General features: G+C 66.0%; 1 protein-coding gene across 1 annotated transcript in view; it reads left to right on the top strand.

The window, feature by feature from the left end:
* The window catches only part of KMT2B (lysine methyltransferase 2B), a 42,382-nt gene that overhangs the window by 3,563 nt on the left and 19,296 nt on the right, over window positions 1–19,523 (top strand). Inside the window, exons 2-7 of the mRNA XM_089772778.1 lie at window positions 1,129–1,204; window positions 4,176–6,136; window positions 14,209–14,307; window positions 14,490–14,652; window positions 16,026–16,281; window positions 16,474–16,529. Of these exons, the coding sequence (XP_089628904.1) occupies window positions 1,129–1,204; window positions 4,176–6,136; window positions 14,209–14,307; window positions 14,490–14,652; window positions 16,026–16,281; window positions 16,474–16,529 (2,611 nt within the window). The remainder of the gene's footprint in view (window positions 1–1,128; window positions 1,205–4,175; window positions 6,137–14,208; window positions 14,308–14,489; window positions 14,653–16,025; window positions 16,282–16,473; window positions 16,530–19,523) is intronic.

Here is a 19,523-nt window from a genome sequence, read left to right as displayed (position 1 = left end):
CATGCCTCAGTTTCCCCCCAGACACTGGAGCAGGTGCTCCCCTTGGTGTGAGTTTAATGCTAGGCCATATCTTGGGCATCCAGGGGTTATTGATTGTGCCTGATGCGAGGGCCTCCCAATGGGCTCTTCTCTCTGCAGTAAGGAAGCCAGGTGGCTCTGCGGGAGCAGCAGGAAGCCAGCAAGCGAGAGTGACTGAGTGGTAAATGCTGGCTTGCTCCCTGCAACTGCTGCATGGGCTCCACCACCTGTCCCAGCCTGGGGCTGCCGAGGCAGGAGGGCTGGCTTCAGCATGGGGGGTGGGAATCAATCCCCATGGCCAGTCCAGGCCTCGCCCTGTGTCCAGTCCCTCTGGGAATGGGTGAGGAGCCTGCTCTGCCTGGCACTTTGAGGGGAGACTGTATCTCTTTGATGGGGAGCCCCTTGCTCCATAGCTGTAGTGGGGCAGTCCAGGCGCCCTTGCCTCCTATGCTGGCCTGGCAGTGCTCCAGTGATGCTCCGGGGGCTCTGGGCACCTGCTGCCAGCCATGTAGTGCAGGAGTAGGAAGAGGGGTGGCTGGAACAGGTCTGTGTAGCGTGGGGTTGTCCTGGGGGGATGGATGGGCAGCGCTGGGGGCTGGGCCAGCTGAGTTCTACTTGCCACAGCTCTGTGTGGCAAGGAGAGGGTGAGGCTCATGTTTGGGGGTGGAGCTTGGGAATGTGGCTTGCAGGTCAGTAGCCTCCAGCTAACCCGGCAATGGGCAACCTTAGCTAGGGAGTGGACCCTGTGAGTGGCCTCCTTCAGCTCAGTGGCTGCAAGATTGTGGGAGCCCAGATGGCCTCCCTGGGTAGGGTAGAGTTGCTGACTGTGCTTGGGCACCTCGGATTCGCGGGTGAGCCGATGGAGCCGTAGCAGCGTGTGGATTGGCTGCAGGGCGAGTGCACGGCTCCCCCCCCCCCCCCCGTCAGTGCTGGTGCAATCCGTGTGCCCCTTGCACCATGGGCCCTTTATGTGAGTGTCACTTAGAAATCTGGCAGCTCTGCATATGATAAGCCAAATGTCTTGCAGGCCACACAAACCCACTGGGGCACATGCGGGCGCGGGCTGCCGTCCGCTGCTCTAACCACAGCTCTTTCTGTTCCTCCCCGCAGGAGGAGTTCCTGGGCTTCCCTCCTGACGAGCCTGTCTCCCAGAGTTCCCTGCGTGCCGCCCTGCGCTCCCAGAGAGGTGAGGGCACCGGTCCACCTGGCCCCTCCGTCCGGCACTGGGGAGGTGTCTGCCATGGCCTCCCAAGTCCAAAGAGGCAAGGAGAGGCAGTGCCTCCCCTGGGTCTTAGTGCTCAACTTCCATCTTAGCCCGATTCTGACTGTTCCTGCAGGCTCCCCTAACAGGCTGTTGCAGACTGGTGACTCTTCTCCCCCCAGGTGGAGCTGTTAAACCCTTCCAGCTCGCCAGAGCTATTGGCATAACACTGAGCCTGTGACAGAGCCATTAAGTGGTAACGAAGCCATTTCACAGGCATGTGCCAACCCTGCTTTTACTGGCAAAACCAATTGTGTGTTACTGTGTCTACCGGACCTTAGTATAAGACGTGCTTTAAATATTTCATTAGTTTGTGGCTGAAGATTCTAAAACCACGTCTCTAAAAACTCCTTGAAGAGAGATTCGGATGCACAATCTGAGTATTCAGCTTCAGTCTTAAACACTTGGCTCTTCAGAGATACAGATTTTTAATACATTCTTCAAAAGATCCCCCCTTATCTAAAATACACGTGTTAATTTTAATTTCTACAGTGCAAAAACTTGCTTCCAAAGTCTTCCTGTCCTTTCTGTTCTTCCTGACTCTCCTTTCTCACACACACCCTTGAGGAGAGCCCTTAAAGGGACACCATTCCTTGATCTTCTAGATGGCTGAACAAATGAGTCTCTTTTACTTCTTGACTATTTGAAGATCTAGTTTTCAGAGAACTCTCCACCAAAATCCTTTGTTAGGGTATGTATTTTAACATAAACTTATAGTGACCTATATAAAATATCCTTTTATGAGAAGCATACAAAAACCGAGTGTTTCTTGTCCCTAAAAGCAATGAACCTTGTTACGAACACACTAAAATTTAGCTACTGTTGCTGATTATGATGTGTGTGTTTCAGTTACTTTGAGCATGATAGTTTTAGATGTGCAATAAGAGAGAGGTTTAAAATTTAAAGTCAGCTTAGAAATACAGATGAAGCAAATGAAAAGCAGAAGGGCTGCACTAGGTGTCCCATAATATTTACTGTTGTATGTGCTGGACAGCTGATTTGCTCCCTCTACAAAGTTTTTGCAATTAAATCTCTGATTTCACTTCAGGGTATAGCCATAAACCTGAGCCGGGCATTTTTTATTCCCGAAGTTTGTGCTTTTAGTTAGGTATCTTCTGCGTGTCCAGCCATCACAGACTGGCAGGTGGTGGGAAACAGGCTGTTTTCTTTAGAAAGACATTTTGGAAGAGTGCTTTTCCCCAGGGGCAGATTACCGTTTTGCGGGGCCCCGGGCAGCATAATTTCGCGGGGCCCCCCTTTGCCACGGCGCATGCACGGGGCTTTTTGAAGCGCGGGGCCCGGGGCGGCCGCCCCGTTCGCCCTGCCCTATATCCGCCCCTGCTTTTCCCACATGTCCTTGGCTCCATTTGGGGTCCGGGATTTGGCTGGAAGGGATAAGCAGAGGAGGAGACAGTGGGGAGGGGCAGGATCTGGCCAGAGCATGGGGTGGGTCACAGTCTGTGACGCTGGCCTCCCCAAGCAGCAGCTTCACCCATTGCTCATGCCCCTATCACATCTCCTGTGCCCTGCTTCTCCATGGGGGCTGGCTCCCTTGCTCCGGCAGCCTCCTGTGGTGTCTCAGGGACCTGGCCTGGCTGTCTCCAGCTGCAACAGAGCTGCTGCCTGGATGTCACCTGCACCCTGCGGGGCTTGCTGGACACTGCCGTGGGCAGGGTTCTGGTCCAGTTACAGTGACTAACAGCTGGACGCTCAAGACAAGCTTCTCCCACCACTCACTGGGCATGGTGGGGTGCCGGGCTGTGGCACCAGCCCTCAGCACTGTGCAGGGAGTGAAAGCTAAGCGGGGCAGCCCTGTGAGGACAAGCTGAGCTGCTACCTGCTGCTCTGGGGGGCTGGCGGGCATTAGCTTGGTGTTGCACCTCCACACTGACTTCCAGCTGGGCCTTGCCTTCACATCGCAGACCTGGGCCTGGCCTGAATACAGATCTACCTACTGTCCCAGGGTAACGCCAGTGGGGAACGGGGAATTACTGTGGTGTTCTCCTGTATTCCCAGGTCCCCCTTGGTTCTAGGTGCAGAATGCATGCGGCTGTGCACTGCCAGCAGACACAGGCTGCCAGCGGTGGGCGCTTAGCGCTCTGGGGTGGCTGCCCACCCACTCAGTTTACAGGGAGTGCTGGTCTGGCCTCTCCCTACAGAGCTCACTAGGGCGTGGACATGGCGGTGGATAAACTCCCTACGGCCGTGTCTCTCCTGCCCGAAGTGCAGCGAGGGCCCAGCCAGAGAATACTGCATTCGCTTTGTACCCTGCCCCCTCAGCTCCCTGCTCTGCCTTCCCAGCCTGCTGGCAGCATGGGGGGGTGGGACAGGCGCAGTGGGGGTGGCTGGAAGAAGGGATGCTGGATGTGCTGGTGTTCTGTCCCTGACTGCCGATGCCACCCTGAGCTGGTGACTGCTTCCTGGACCTCCATTTACCCATCTGTGAAATGGAGAGAATCCACACCTGGCTGTTGAGACTGAGAGCTCCTTAGGCAGGTCCTGTCTGTGCGGCACCCACCAGGGAATCCACGCAGGTCAGGGCCTGTCTCTGGTTGTGTCTGGGCAGCGCTGGGCACAACAGGACCCTGATCCCAGCTGGGGCTGGGCCTGTCTCTGGCCTAGCATGCTGAGGGGACCCTGCTCTAATAGGTGTGTGTGTGTGGGGGGTCTGAGCAGTGCCTGGCACACTCTGTTGGGGGTGCCATGGTACACAGGGTTCCAGTCACTTGCAGGGCACGCTGCACCCCCCCATGAAGCCGGGCCTTAGTTGGGGTGGCAGCTGCTGGTGCCCCAGCAATGAGTTGCCATGGTAACCTCCCTTGCTCACTGGCTGGCGAAATGCGTGGTGGTGCTGCAGGTGGGGTCTTGAGTCACCCTCTTCCCTCTCTTGTTGCAGGCGCGTCTCCCCCAGCCAGCGGCAGGAAGAAGACGGATGCGGCCCTGCCTGCCCCCCCCTCCAAGGTGCCAGCCAAGCCGAGGAAGGGTGAAGCCCAGCGGGAGCGCATGGTCAAGGCCCTGGCCGAGTTGCTGCAGAGATCCAGGCCCCCGCCAGCCAGGCCAAGCCCACCTCTGGGCGCCAGCCCTACCCAAGCCAGCAGGACTCCTCCTGAGCAGGACCCAGGGCCCTCAGAGGCCACTCTCCCTTCCCCATCTCCCAGCAGCCCCTCCAGGGGGCAGAGCCAGGACCCCCCGCCACCCCACCGGCCGCGGGGCCGTCCCCGGGGCTCCTTCAAGAAGAAGCCGGGAGCCCCTCGGCAGGGAACCAAGGCTCCCGGCGCTGCCCCAGCTCCACCCAGGAAGAGTCAGCAGCCGGCCCCAGGTGCCAGCCCCAGTTCCCGGGGGAAGGGCTCTGGGCGTGGGCGCAAGAAACTGCCCCTGATGCTCAAGTTTGTCTCCAAAGCCAAGCGGCTGAAGTCGGGGCGGGTGGCGCTGGCCTGTGCCAGGCTGAAGCCCCCCGGGGGCAAGAAGCGGGGCCGCAAGAGGAGGAAGAGCGGTCCGCCGAGGAAGAGGAGGGAGGCTCCCCTGCGAGGCTCCCCCAGTGCCTCTGCGCCCCCTCCACAGCAGCAGCTGCCTGAAGTGCTGCCTGAGCCGGCCTGCCCCGCCCGAGCCCGTTGGAAGCGGCGGAGGCGAGCGCAGCAGCTGGCCCCAGACGAGGGTGCCAAGGAGGAGCGGCCGGAGTCCTCGCCGCGCCCGGCCCAGGCGGAGGAGGAGTCGGCTGCCCCGGCCTCCATCGCTCATTCCACGCGGGCGCAGTGCCTGAAGCGGGGGCGGGGCCGGCCTCCCCTCACTCCCAGCCAGAGGGCAGAGCGGGTGGCAGCTGCCCAGCGGGAGGGGGCTGGCGGGGCAGGCGAGGAGCCGCCGGGGCACAAGGCCACTTTCCTGAAGAACATCCGCCAGTTCATCATGCCCGTAGTGAGCGCCCGCTCCTGCCGCCTCATCCGCCCTCCCCGGCGCTTCTTGGACGAGCCCCCGCGGCGAGCACCCCGGGCCAAGCCCCCTGTGCCCCGGGCGGAGCCCCCAGCCCCGCCGCAGGCCTCTGGCCAGGAGGGGGTGCCCAGCCAGCCACCCCGCTCACCCCCCGAGCACTCCTCCCCCCTCTCATCACCCCCACCTTCCCCTGGCCTCTCGCCCTCAGCCTCCCCGCTCCCCAGCCTCCCCAGCAAACGGCGCTCCATCCTGCGGGAGCCCACCTTCCGCTGGACCTCGCTCAGCGCCTCGCCGCCGCCCTCCGAGGCGGGCAAGTCCCTCTTCCGGCTGCCCCCTGAGGAGCCCCACCTCTTCCCGCCGGGCCCCCTCCCTGCCCCCTCGCTGCCGGCCCGCCGGCCCCCGCTGCTCCGGGCACCTCAGTTCACCCCCAGCGAGGCCCACCTGAAGATCTACGAGTCTCTGACTGTCCCGGCGGAGGAGCTGGAGCCCGTGTGCCTCAGCGAGGCTGGGAAGGAGGCGCCGCTGTCCCCTGTGCCGCGGCCGGAGCCCTCCTCCCCGCACTATGAGCCTGTGGTGACCCGCAGTGGGAAGCGGCTGCTGGGCCGCACCAACCACCTGACCCTGCCCCTCTTTGGGGAGCCCCCCCAGTGCGCGCCCACCCCCCCGGACACGGAGCTGATCAAGATGGAGGACGTGGACACGCCGGGCGTGGTGCGCAAGGTGGCCATCCGCCACGTGGCCTCGCTGGCCACCAACGAGTCCGAGGGCGAGGAGGGCTCTGAGGCCGAGGAGCAGGTCACCGGGGCAGAGGTGGCACCGGCCGCTCAGCCGGCCCAGCTGTCGGGCATGGACAAAGTCTACAGCCTGCTGACCCGGGCCAAGGTGCAGCTCTTCAAGATCGACCAGCAGCAGCTGCTGCGATCAGCCCCGGTGAGAGACAGGCCCCGGGTCTCTGGGTGGGTCGGGGGAGGGGGGAAGGGTGGCAGCAGGCTGTATGCCGGGGGGAGGGGCCCTGTTAATGCTGACCTGTCAGCCCACATTAATGGGGTTGGGGGTGGTCCTGGGCGCTCTGCCTGGCCCTGGGAGGGTAGCAGGTTTCGCGGTTACCGCAGGGGGTGCTGGGAGCCAGGATTCCTGGTTTCCTAGTGCTCGTTCGTGTCCGTTCAGTGCGGGGTGGTTTCTCCCAAGCGGGATCCCTCGTGTTGGCTCTGGTGCCCCTGGAGCAGCTCGTCGCTCGCCCTGGGAGTGCGATCTGTGCCAAGCCCCGCTCAGCTGGGTGCGAGTGACCTGGCGCCATTGACTCCAGCCCTGGGCGGGCCAGTCGAAGGGCATGACCCTGGCGGCACCATTGATGCCAGTGGCCTGTGGGCGGCTCAGAACCTGCCTGGCATGGCTGTCCCTGGACCAGCCTGAACGCTCCTTGGGAGGCGGCCCCACCGCTGCAGGACTCCCTTGGGGGGGCCCTCCGTCCCCATTGGAAGGAGGCAGCTCCTTGGAGGACAGGGCTGGTCACACCAGGAGGCCCATGTACCAGCGACAGTGCAGGGCCTGATGGGGCTGTGGCGGGTGAGGCTGTACCCCTGACGCAGGACACTGCCACGCCCCCAGTGCTGCTCCCTCAGGCGGCTCAAGCTTTAACCTCCCGCCAGAGGAGGTGGCGAACTCCGCTTGGGGGCCAGTCCCTGTGGCCCTGCCCCTGGACAAGGGCCTTCTGCGGCCAGGGAGGGCCTCATGGCAGACCCTGGCTGCTCTCCAGTGTACGGCCAAGCGGGTGCAGGGCAAACGTCCCGAAGGGTTCCACAAATCTTTATGCTTCTCCGCCACTGGCCTCCTTGGTTGTGGTGCCGGCTCTGAGGAGGAGAGGCCGAGGCAGCAGGGCCCAAGGCCAGAGACAAGGTAGATTTGTGTTTCCTGGGGCAAAACTCCTCACAGGAAGGTCTCCAGGTTGTGGGCACGACCCGCCCACCGGGGTTCTGCCGTTGTGGAGTTCAGTTCCTGGCCGGTGGACTGGAAATCCCAGGAGCTCCTGCCCTCTGATGCCAGGTGTGACGGCGCATTGGGGGTCCCCCGTCTCCTGCACCCCGAAATGGCACAAACAGACTGCACCAGCCGGTGGAATAGAGGAAGTTTATTGCCTCTCCAGGATACAGCACAGCACAGATGTAATCTGGTCACAGAGCTGGGCTAGGATGCCTCAGGCCCCCTTGAGATGGGGGAGACTGGGCCCCTAAACTCCAGCCCCTTTCCCTAGGCTGTCTCCTCCATGCTCCCAGACAGCAACTAACCAACACTCTTCCAGCCCTGCCCCCCAGCTAGGGCAGCATTCCACCTTCCTTTGTTCCTCTCCATGGGGGGTGTCTGGCCATACTGGTTGAGAGATCCCTTTGCATAGTGACTCATCCTGTTTTGCTAGGTCGTGGTACCCACGGCAGCCAGTGAGGGTTACCCCAGAGCCAGCAGCATAGAAACCAGCCAGGTACCCCCACTACGTCATACCAGGGCAGGGCCAGAGCCAGGCTGCCCCTCCGTGAAGCCCTGGATGCTATGGCTAGGCAATGGCTACTGGGCGTCTCTGGCTTCAGTCAACGGGCCTCCCCTTGAGGTCCAGCCGCCTGTTCAGGGCCTCCTGTTCGAAGGGCGGTCAGGACACGCCGCCACCCTTGAAGATCCCGGGCCGACCTTGCAGTCTGTCTCAGGGCTGCTGGGTTAGTCGGTAACGTTAAGAGCGAGTCCTGTGGCAGATAGAGAAGCGTGAGCTTTGCTGGGTAGTGGCTCTCTGGAGCGCCACACTCCAGCCCTGCGCGGGAGCGTTTTCGGCTGCAGCTTGTGGGCTGGCCTTACAGTCCCACCAGACTCCAAACAGGCGATGGAGGGGACAGGTCCCTTGGTCCTTACAGCCGTGAAACAGTCGTCAGGCAACAGACAGCTTGAGGGGGCACCAACCCAGAACCCAGATCTCATCCCCCCGTTTGTGGGCTGTCTCCCACTTTTCCAGGCAGTGGAAGTGGGATCCGCCTTGCAGTGGGATCCTCTTCAGGGCCCCTTCTCATGAAATCTCCCGGCCCAGGAGGTGCGGGGTGGGGGGTGGGGGGGGGAGCAGTAGAGAAGGTTCCCAGGGAACTAAGAGGCAAAGGGTTTAATTTTGCTGCTTCCTGATCCCATAGGTCAGTGAGGTGCTCAGGTCTAGTATAGGCCTTGCAGCCTCAACCAGCTGCTAAGGAGGCTGAAGTTCCTCATGTTCTGCCTGGCTGCGATTCCTCCATTCCCGGAGCCAGGGGATGCCCTGCTGCTCTCGGGCTGCCTGCTTCCGGGGCACAGAAGGCCCTTTGGTTTGTGCAAACGGGAGCCTCTCGTGTTTCCGCCCGTTGGCTGCCGGCAGCCCATGAGCGTCCCCAGGATGCTGGGCGCAGGCCTGGCCAACTGGCTGCCGAGGGTGGGGCCCAGGTGCTTGTGGGACACCTTGTGGAAACGGTGCCATCTGCTTTCCAGCGCCTGGCACTGCCAAGCGAGGGGCAGGCATGCCCCGGTCCTCGCCACGAGCAAAGCCTCCTTGCCGGAGGCCTGGCAGTGCCCCCTCGCACGGCAAACGGCTGCTGAAAGCTCCCGGGGCACGTGGCCTGCGCCTGGAGGTGAGAGTCTCAGGCATGGCCCTCTGCAGCTGCGAGCGTAGCCGACGTCACCCGCTACGCGGAGCAGTGCTCCCCGTCCCATCGCCTTTCAGTGGGGCTGGGTTGAGACCTAGTCTGTGCAGCCTTTCCCTTGGCACGGCCCGCACCAGTGGCTGAGCTGGTCAGAGGCCCCACATAGGGCCAACCCTATGGGGTGTGGGCCCCGGGACAGCCCTCCTCTGCCCCAGGCTGCATCCTGCCTCTTTCCACCCCATTGCACCCCTTCCCCTGAACTCCGCCATGCCTCTTTCCAGCTTCTGCCCCCTCCCCATGGCTACTCACTGCCTGTGCTAAGCCCCCAAGCTGTCCTGATCCCTTGTCCCCCTGGAACGTGGGGTACCCCAAAGCATGGGGCCGTGCTGGTCTGTCCCATGGATGGGCTGGCTCTGGCCGCCTGAGGCCCTTTGGGGCACAGGGTCTCTGGACACGCCTGCACGTGGAGCCAGGGAGCGAGGGGCAGCGTGTCCCGTCTGGCTTGTGTTCTGCCACACACCACAGCCATGTTCTGTGGGACACAGCTGGGAGCCTGGCCCTCTGCCCTGGCCTCGAAGCTGCTGCTTAGCCCATTCCCTTGGAAGCTGGCTCCTGGCCCGAGCAGGCTGCCCCAATTACCGCCCGGCCTTTCTGGAATGGGGACTTCCCTAGGAGACCTGTTTGCAGCCAGAATCAACAGGAAATGCCCCCAGTTCTGCTCCCGCATGCGGGGCTCTTGGCTGCTTTCCATGTGCCATGAGGGCTGTGCACCTTTCCTCCCACAGCCTCGGCCACAGGGCGCCTTGGGCTCCAAGGGACACAGCCCCATGGGTCTCCCAGCGCCGGCCTGCGGGCCTCATGATAAATGCACCAGTGGGTCTTCCACTGCAGCCAGATCTGACCTCCCAGCCCTGTGGGTCTCCCAGCACCGGGCTGGCTGTGCCAGCCCTGCATCACTGCCTTGCTGGGCCTCTCGATAAATGCACCAGTTGGACTCCCAGTGCCCAGGTCTGCCAGCTCGGCGCCTTCATGGCTGTGTGAAATGGAGCCGTGTTTGAGTTCGACACCGGGGAGCCACTCAGCCGGAACAGCTGATCCAGCGACATGGACCCTGGGAGGAGGGCTGGGAAGCAAACCTCCTAGGATGTACTAACGGTAGCGCGGCGAGCAGGGTACGAGAAATCCTTCTCTACTCCGTGCTCATTCGGCCTCAGCTGGAGTGTTGTGTCCAGGTCTGGGCGCCGCGTTTCAGGAACCATGTGGACAAATTGGAGAAGGTCCAGAGAAGAGCAACACAAATGATGAAAGGCCTAGAAGCTACGAGGGAAGCTGAAGGAATTGGGCTTGTTCAGTCTGGAGAAGAGAAGACTGAGGGGGGACACGAGAGCGGTTGTCAAGTATCTAAAAGGGTGTTACAAGGTGGAGGGAGCCAAATTGTTCTCCTTGGCCTCTGAAGATCGGACAAGAAGCAATGGGCGCTTTAGGTTGGACGTTAGGAAGAACTTCCTACCTGTCAGGGTGGTTAAGTACTGGAGTATAGGGCGGTTGTGGAGTCCCCATCATGGGAGATATTTAGAGCAGGCCCAGGAGACACCTGTCAGGGATGGTCTGTGCTTGGTCCTGCTGTGTGTAGGGATCTTTCTGCTGCTCTCTGTGGTGCTACCATTTGATAGGGACGCCATTCGAGCTGCTAGCAACGCGTCCCTCATTTTATTTCTCCGGGAAAACCAGACCGCCTTTTGGGTGGCCTTCCCCTCTGACAGGAGAATGTTGGATCCGGGCCTTCACCTCCGAGCTGCCCTATGTCACCATCTTGTGGGACTAAGTTGAGGTGCATCCACTCTGCCTTTCCTTCCGAAAGTGCCTTTCCACCCTAGTTGGGACACATCCAGTCCTCTCTCCTGACCCTCGTGGTGCTGGACAGGAGCAGAGGCTGCGCTGTGGGCGTTAGATGGAAAGAACCCTTCGGAAGGCCGCCCCGCAATGCCTTGCTGGTGCAGGGAGGATGAAAGGTGGCCCGGTCTCCTCCCTGATAGTGCCCGGCTTCCGCACGCGCTCTGGCCCGGCCCGGCCCTCACGCCGAACACCGCACCGCATGCGCTGTGGCCCGTCCCCACCCCACCCCACTCCACTCCCACGCCGAACAGCGCACCCCACCACATGCACTCTGGCCCAGCCCCCACGCCGAACAGCGTACCCCACTGCGCCCGCTCTGGCCCGGCCCGGCCCCCACGCCGAACAGCGCACCCCATTGCGCGCGCTCTGGCCCGGCCTGGCCCCCACGCCGAACAGCGTACCCCACTGCGCCCGCTCTGGCCCGGCCCGGCCCCCACGCCGAACAGCACACCCCACTGCGTGCGCTCTGGCCCGGCCCCCACGCCGAACAGCGCACCCCACTGCGCGCGCTCTGGCCCGGCCCCCACGCCGAACAGCGCACCCCACTGCGCGCGCTCTGGCCCGGCCCCGCCCCACCCCGCCCCCACGCCGAACAGCGCACCCCACTGCGCGCGCTCTGGCCCGGCCCCCACGCCGAACAGCGCACCCCACTGCGTGCGCTCTGGCCCAGCCCCCTCTTTCCCCACACCGAACAGCGCACCCCACTGCGCGCGCTCTGGCCCGGCCCCCACACCGAACAGCGCACCCCACTGCGCGCGCTCTGGCCCAGCCCCTACGCCGAACAGCGCACCCCACTGCGCGCGCTCTGGCCCGGCCCCCACGCCGAACAGCACACCCCACTGCGCGCGCTCTGGCCCAGCCACCTCTTTCCCCACACCGAACAGCGCACCCCACTGCGCGCGCTCTGGCCCGGCCCCCACACCGAACAGCGCACCCCACTGCGCGCGCTCTGGCCCGGCCCCGCCCCACCCCGCCCCCACGCCGAACAGCGCACCCCACTGCGCGCGCTCTGGCCCGGCCCCCACACCGAACAGCGCACCCCACTGCGTGCGCTCTGGCCCGGCCCCGCCCCACCCCGCCCCCACGCCGAACAGCGCACCCCACTGCGCGCGCTCTGGCCCGGCCCCCACGCCGAACAGCGCACCCCACTGCGTGCGCTCTGGCCCAGCCCCCTCTTTCCCCACACCGAACAGCGCACCCCACTGCGCGCGCTCTGGCCCGGCCCCCACACCGAACAGCGCACCCCACTGCGCGCGCTCTGGCCCAGCCCCTACGCCGAACAGCGCACCCCACTGCGCGCGCTCTGGCCCGGCCCCCACGCCGAACAGCACACCCCACTGCGCGCGCTCTGGCCCAGCCCCCTCTTTCCCCACACCGAACAGCGCACCCCACTGCGCGCGCTCTGGCCCGGCCCCCACACCGAACAGCGCACCCCACTGCGCGCGCTCTGGCCCGGCCCCGCCCCACCCCGCCCCCACGCCGAACAGCGCACCCCACTGCGCGCGCTCTGGCCCGGCCCCCACGCCGAACAGCGCACCCCACTGCGTGCGCTCTGGCCCGGCCCCGCCCCACCCCGCCCCCACGCCGAACAGCGCACCCCACTGCGCGCGCTCTGGCCCGGCCCCCACGCCGAACAGCGCACCCCACTGCGTGCGCTCTGGCCCAGCCCCCTCTTTCCCCACACCGAACAGCGCACCCCACTGCGTGCGCTCTGGCCCGGCCCCCACACCGAACAGCGCACCCCACTGCGCGCGCTCTGGCCCAGCCCCTACGCCGAACAGCGCACCCCACTGCGCGCGCTCTGGCCCGGCCCCCACGCCGAACAGCACACCCCACTGCGCGCGCTCTGGCCCGGCCCCCACACCGAACAGCGCACCCCACTGCGCGCGCTCTGGCCCAGCCCCTACGCCGAACAGCGCACCCCACTGCGCGCGCTCTGGCCCGGCCCCCACGCCGAACAGCACACCCCACTGCGCGCGCTCTGGCCCAGCCCCCTCTTTCCCCACACCGAACAGCGCACCCCACTGCGCGCGCTCTGGCCCGGCCCCCACACCGAACAGCGCACCCCACTACGCGCGCTCTGGCCCGGCCCCCACACCGAACAGCGCACCCCACTGCGCGCGCTCTGGCCCAGCCCCTACGCCGAACAGCACACCCCACTGCGCGCGCTCTGGCCCGGCCCCCACGCCGAACAGCACACCCCACTGCGCGCGCTCTGGCCCAGCCCCCTCTTTCCCCACACCGAACAGCGCACCCCACTGCGCGCGCTCTGGCCCGGCCCCCACACCGAACAGCGCACCCCACTGCGCGCGCTCTGGCCCGGCCCCCACACCGAACAGCGCACCCCACTGCGCGCGCTCTGGCCCGGCCCCCACGCCGAACAGCGCACCCCACTGCGCGCGCTCTGGCCCGGCCCCCACGCCGAACAGCGCACCCCACTGCGCGCGCTCTGGCCCAGCCCCCTCTTTCCCCACACCGAACAGCGCACCCCACTGCGCGCGCTCTGGCCCGGCCCCCACGCCGAACAGCGCACCCCACTGCGTGCGCTCTGGCCCGGCCCCCTCTTTCCCCACGCCGAACAGCGCACCCCACTGCGTGCGCTCTGGCCCGGCCCCCTCTTTCCCCACACCGAACAGCGCACCCCACTGCGCGCGCTGCATGCACTATGGCCTGGCCAAGGTCCCCCCCGCACCGAACAGCGCACTGCATGCACTATGGCCTGGCCAAGGTCCCCCCCGCACCGAACAGCGCACTGCATGTGGTCAGAGGCCTTGGCGGGGCGCAGGGCTCGCTCTGATGGCCGTTGTCTGCAGGGTAGTCACAAGCTCACGGTGCACTGAGCCCGTACACAGCCAGCAGGGCACGATGCCGCCCTCCACGTACCCCAGGAACTCTGCCTCCACTGGCTGACGGTGGCCCGGGTTCCTGGGGGCCGGCACGTGAGCAGGTTCTCCAGGAAGAAGACGGTTCCTGATTTTGGCCTAACGCTTGTTCTTTGGGGCGGGCTGCTTGTGCCCCCCGCCTCTCTGGCAGTGGCTGGCAAAGAGGGAGGAGGGGGTGGGTCAGCAGGTGCCCATCCACCAGGCCAACTCCAGGGGCACTGGAGCTGATGCAGCTGGGGAAAAGTCTTCTGGTGCCAGTGCACGTGGGGCGCGTACCCGACTGGAATGGACGTGAGCTCAGAGCTGTTTTCTCCCCAGCTCTGGAAGGGGAACGGGCTCCAGTAGGTAAGCCGGGGGAGGGGGAAAGGAGCTGGCTCCTCTCCCTGGCTCGCGATATCTTGGCTCCCAGCCCGCTGCTTTAACCTCTAGGTCCCACTCCTTTCCCCTAGCCAGGGAGAGAACTCAGGAGTGCTTGGCCCCTGGTGCCTTAGCCACAGCCCCCACCCCAAAGCCAGGGAAAGGGGGTGAGGGCTGGGTCCCTGCAGCTCTGGCTGCCCAGTTACCATCTCTCTCCCGCCCGCAGCCGTCACCCAGTGTCAAATCGGAGGAGAGTGTGGAAGCTGCACTGGGAGAGGGCGAGCTGGACCAGGCCAGTGTGGACAGGAATGAGACCCGGAAACTGGTATGTTGGGCGAGAGCTGGGGCTGTGTGCAGGGACGAGGGCAGGCGGGGGAACACGGCGGGGAGGGGATGTACCTGCCCCCGCGCTGATCATTGCCTTGCTCCCTTGGTTTGCCGGCCCCTGGCACACCCGTAGGCGGGGATCTCAGCCCCGGTGCTTCCTCTGTCCTCATGTCCCTGCAGGGCCAGGAGTCGCCGGTGCAGGGTCCCCGGATCAAGCACGTGTGCCGGCATGCGGCAGTGGCGCTGGGCCAGTCGCGCGCCATGGTGCCTGAGGACGTGCCCCGCCTGAGCGCCCTGCCCCTACGCGAGCGGGAGGAGATTGCTGCCTCGCCAGCCGCTGAGGGTGAGTGTGAGCCAGGGGGCTGCCCCGGGAGGGAGATATTCTGCCAGCATCGCTGCAGGCCTGGGGCTGCATGGGAAGTGGTGGTGGGGAGGGGTAACTGCACTATGGGGTGGTTCGGCAGTCTGGGGGTGCCGTGCTGTGGGGGTGGGGAGGGAGCGGGGAGGGAGGGAGGGTCTGGGGGTGTTGTGGGGGGGAAGGGTGGAAGCAGGCAGGGGGTGCCGTGCTTCGGGGGGCGAGGAGGGAGCGGGAGCAGTCTGAGGGTGCCGTGCTGTGGAAGTAGGGAGGGAGCGGTCTGGGGGTGTCGTGGGGGGGCGGGGAGGAAGCAGGCTGGGGGTGCCGTGCTGCGGGGGTGGGGAGGGAGCAGGGAGGGAGCGGTTTGGGGGGGCGGGGTGGAAGCAGGCTGGGGGTGCCATGCTGCGGGGGTGGGGAGGGATCAGGGAGGGAGCGGTTTGGGGGGGCGGGGTGGAAGCAGGCTGGGGGTGCCGTGCTGCCGGGGCAGGGAGGGAGCGGTCTGGGGGGCAGGGAGGAAGCAGACTTGGGGTGCCATGCTGCCAGGGGAGGGAGAAGGAGCAGTCTGGGAGTGCTGTGCTGTGAGGGCAGGGAGGGAGTGGTCTGGGGGTGTCGTGGGGAGGCGGGGTGAAAGCAGGCTGGGGGTGCCGTGCTGCCGGGGCGGGGAGGGAGCAGGGAGGGAGCGGTCTGGGGCTATCGTGGGGGGGCAGGGTGGAAGCAGGCTGGGGGTGCCGTGCTGCCGGGGCGGGGAGGGAGCAGGGAGGGAGTGGTCTGGGGGTGTCGTGGGGGGGCGGGGGGAAGCAGGCTGGGGGTGCTGTGCTGCCGGGGCGGGGAGGGAGCAGGGAGGGGAGTGGTCTGGGGCTATCGTGGGGGGGCAGGGTGGAAGCAGGCTGGGGGTGCCGTGCTGCCGGGGCGGGGAGGGAGCAGGGAGGGAGTGGTCTGGGGGTGTCGTGGGGGGGCGGGGTGGAAGCAGGCTGGGGGTGCTGTGCTGCCGGGGCGGGGAGGGAGCAGTCTGGGGGGGCGGGGTGGAAGCAGACTCAGGGTGCCATGCTGCCAGGGCAGGGAGGGAGAAGGAGCAGTCTGGGGGTGCTGTGCTGTGGGGGCAGGGAGGGAGTGGTCTGGGGGTGTCGTGGGGGGGCGGGGTGGAAGCAGGCTGGGGGTGCCGTGCTGCCGGGGCGGGGAGGGAGCAGGGAGGGAGCGGTCTGGGGGTATCGTGGGGGGGCGGGGCGGAAGCAGGCTCGGGGTGCCGGGGGGGGGGGGGGGCGAGCGAGCTGCAGGGGCTCGAAGTGGGACCCTGCGCTTTGGGGTGTCCTGCAGCAGATGGAGTGAGGTGCCCACGGTAGCTCCTCTCACCTCTCCCGCAGAGACTTCCTCGGCCTCGGAGAGTGAGGGCGGGCGGGTGCGGCGGGGGAAGGCGGAGCCAGTGGCGGTCAAGGCTCCGCCCCCCACACGCCGCCCCACCTCCCATCACCATCACCACCACCACTCGGGCAGGAAGAACCGCATGGCGCGGTGCGGGAAGTGCAAGGGCTGCCTGAAGCTGCAGGACTGCGGGTCTTGCGTCAACTGCCTGGACAAGCCCAAGTTCGGCGGGCCCAACACCAAGAAGCAGTGCTGCGTGTGAGTGCGGGCGCGGGGCGGGGCGGGGCCAGGACTCGGGCACTCGCTCTGCGTCCCTGTGGCTTAGCCGAGTCCTCTCTTGCTGGAACTCCCTGTGCAGCCCCCGGCTGCCCCATGGCACCGGGAGAACTCACGCTCCTGCCCCGCTGCCCTTCAGGTGGCCCCCGCGCTGACGGCCTCTCTGCCCCGCAGGTACCGCAAGTGCGATAAGATCGAGGCGCGCAAGATGGAGCGGCTCTCCAAGAAAGGTAACGCCCGTGCCTAGGGACTCAGGGCTGGGAGCCAGGACTCCCAGGGGCCCTCCCAGGCTCTGCCAGGCACTTGCAGAGTACCCTTTAGGCAAGGCCCATGGCCTCTGGGTGCTGCAGACGTTGGGGGGGCTGCCTGATGCATGGCAGAGCCTTCCTACAGCAGAGCCTGGGGGTGCCTTCAGCTGGGTGGGGATGGTGCAGAGGAGCCATTGGAGATGAGAAGGCGACAGCAGGGTGGGCAGTGAGGTGGGTGTGGAGGGGTCATTGGAGATGAGGGAGAAGGTGATGGTGGGGTGGGTGCAGAGGGGCTGGCGGAGACGAGGGAGAACAGGCCGGCGGGGTGGGTGTGGAGGGGAGGTGGGCCGTGGGCTGGGTGTGGAAGGGGAACGGGCCGGCGGGGTGGAGGTGGGCGGTGGGCAGGGTGTGGAAGAGGAACGGTCCGGCGGGGTGGGTGCGGAGGGGAGGTGGGCGGTGGGCTGGGTGTGGAAGGGGAATGGTCCGGCGGGGTGGGTGCGGAGGGGAGGTGGGCGGGGTGTGGAAGGGGAACGGGCCGTCGGCCGACAGGGTTGACACTCATGCGTCTCTCGCTGGGTGGGGACGGAGTTAATGTTGGGGCAGGGCCAGACCACGCTGTTGATAGGGACCAGCTCTTCCTCTGGCCTGCTGGGTGAGGGCCAAGTTGTCATGGCCCCTGGGCCCGTTTCTCCACCTGTGCTGGGGTAGGGCCATGGCGCTGTGGGGGCTGAGATCGGTGGCCAGGGACACAGGGGAGAGCTGGGTGTTCTCCCAGTGCTGCTGGGATCCCCCCTTGCCTGCTGTGTGGCACCTGCTGGGGGAGGGGCAGCCCCCAAGCTCCGGCAAGGTGTGTGGGCCCCATACCTGAGCCATCCTGCTGGGAGTAGCCCAGCCCGGCCCTCTCCCCACCCCCAGCTCTCCCAGCCGGCCTGGCAGGGCAGTGAGTGGGAAGCACCCTGCTGGGCTCCCTGCCAGCTCAGCTGGGCAGCGCTGGGCGACAGGAGGTGCAGCTGGGGTGGGGGCCTGGCCTGCAGCCGGTGGGGCAAGGCTCAGGGCCTGTGGGGGGTACCTGGGTGTGTGGGGGGGGGAGACGGGATGGAGCTGTTGTGCCATGTGGCTGGGTGGGTGGAGTCTGTGGGGCTGGGGTGTGGATCTAGGCGGTGTCATTGAGGGGGAGGAAGAGCAAAGCCCTGGGGGGGGGAGCTGCTCAGAGCCAGAGTGCAGCTTCCTGCCCCCCTTCCCCTTTCCAGCACAAGGCCGAGAGCCAGGGCACCCCGGTTCTTTGCCTGCCCTGCCCTCTGTGTGCACCTCTCAGGGTCTGCTCAAGGTTTGGGGTGACCTGGCAGCCCAGCCTGCCATGTGCCCGCTCGGGAGCTTGGTCCCACGGGGTGGGGGGGCTGGGCACGGGCAGATATGAGCTGGGAGCTTGGGTCTGGGGGGAAGATGTGAGGTGGGATCTTGGCCAGGAGGTTGGGGGGCAGACACGAGCCAGGTGCTTGGCTGGGGGTTGGGGGGCAGACACGAGCCAGGTGCTTGGCCGGGGGGTTGGGGAACAGTCGTGAGCCGGGTGCTTGGCTGGGGGTTGGAGAACAGTCGTGAGCCGGGTGCTTGGCCGGGGTTGGGGGGCAGTCGTGGGCTGGGTGCTTGGCCGGGGGTTAGGGAACAGTCGTGAGCTGGGTGCTTGGCCAGGGGTTGGGGAACAGTCATGGGCTGGGAGCTTGGCCGGGAGTTTGGGGGGCAGTCGTGGGCCGGGTGCTTGGCCGGGGGTTTGGGGGGGGCAGTCGTGGGCCGGGTGCTTGGCCGGGGGGGGGGGGCAGTCGTGGGCCGGGTGCTTGGCCGGGGGTTTGGGGGGGGGCAGTCGTGGGCCGGGTGCTTGGCCGGGGGTTTGGGGGGGGGGGCAGTCGTGGGCCGGGTGCTTGGCCGGGGGTTTGGGGGGGGGGCAGTCGTGGGCCGGGTGCTTGGCCGGGGGTTTGGGGGGGGGGGCAGTCGTGGGCCGGGTGCTTGGCCGGGGGTTGGGGGGGGGGCAGTTGTGGGCCGGGTGCTTGGCCGGGGGGAGGGTTGAGGGGAAGATGTGAGGTGGGACCTTGGCCGGGGGGTTGGGGGCAGACAGGAGCCAGGTGCTTGTGTTGGGCGGAGCTGGGAGCTGGGAGCTGGGAGCTGGGACGGTTCAGGAGGCTGCCACATGAGGTGGGTGGGGTGCGCCCGCTGAGAGGAGCTGGGTAGTGGGGGCGGGGCCTGCCCCTTGCAGGAGGTGTCTGGCTCTTGGCAGGTTGGCCACTGCTGGGACTGTGGGGCCCATGTCTGTCTCTGCTGCTCCCTTGAGCCTGCGGGGCCTATGTCTTGGCTGATCCCTCTGGGTTGTGGGGGCTGGGCCCTGCCTGTTGCCGTGGGACTGATGCATGGGCTGCCTGCAAGTCGTGTGGGACAGGCATGGCCGCCTACCCGTGGGCCATGTGGTAGCAGGCTGGGTTTCCTAGAAGTTTTTCCACCCATGTGCAGAATAAGTTTTGTTCTGTGCACCAGTGCATGTGTAGATGTGCACCACCATGACAAACATGGGCTGTCCTGGTGTCTCTGCCCCTGCAGGTCACATGGTGACGGGGCTGGCCGTGCTGTGCTGTGGGGCTGGTGGCCCCATGTCCGTGTCTCAGCCCCATGGTGACAGGACTGGCCGTGCCATAGGGCTGGCAGCCCCATGTCCGTGTGTCAGCCCTGCAGTGACGGGATTGGCTGTGCCGTAGGGCTGGTGGCCCCATTTCCGTGTCTTGGTCACGTGGTGACGTGGCTGGCCATGCTGTGGGGCTGGCGGCCCCGTGTCCGTGTCTCGGCCCCGCAGGCCGTGCCGTAGGGCTGGCGGCCCCGTGTCCGTGTCTCGGCCCCGCAGGCCGTGCCGTAGGGCTGGTGGCCCCGTGTCCGTGTCTTGGCCCCGCAGGCTGTGCCGTAGGGCTGGCGGCCCCGTGTCCGTGTCTCGGCCCC

The sequence above is a fragment of the Pelodiscus sinensis genome, chromosome 22 (genome assembly GCF_052426305.1).
Source record: "Pelodiscus sinensis isolate ZL-2025 chromosome 22, ASM5242630v1, whole genome shotgun sequence".
Lineage (NCBI taxonomy): Eukaryota > Metazoa > Chordata > Testudines > Trionychidae > Pelodiscus > Pelodiscus sinensis.
This window is presented reverse-complemented; position numbering and strand designations above follow the sequence as displayed.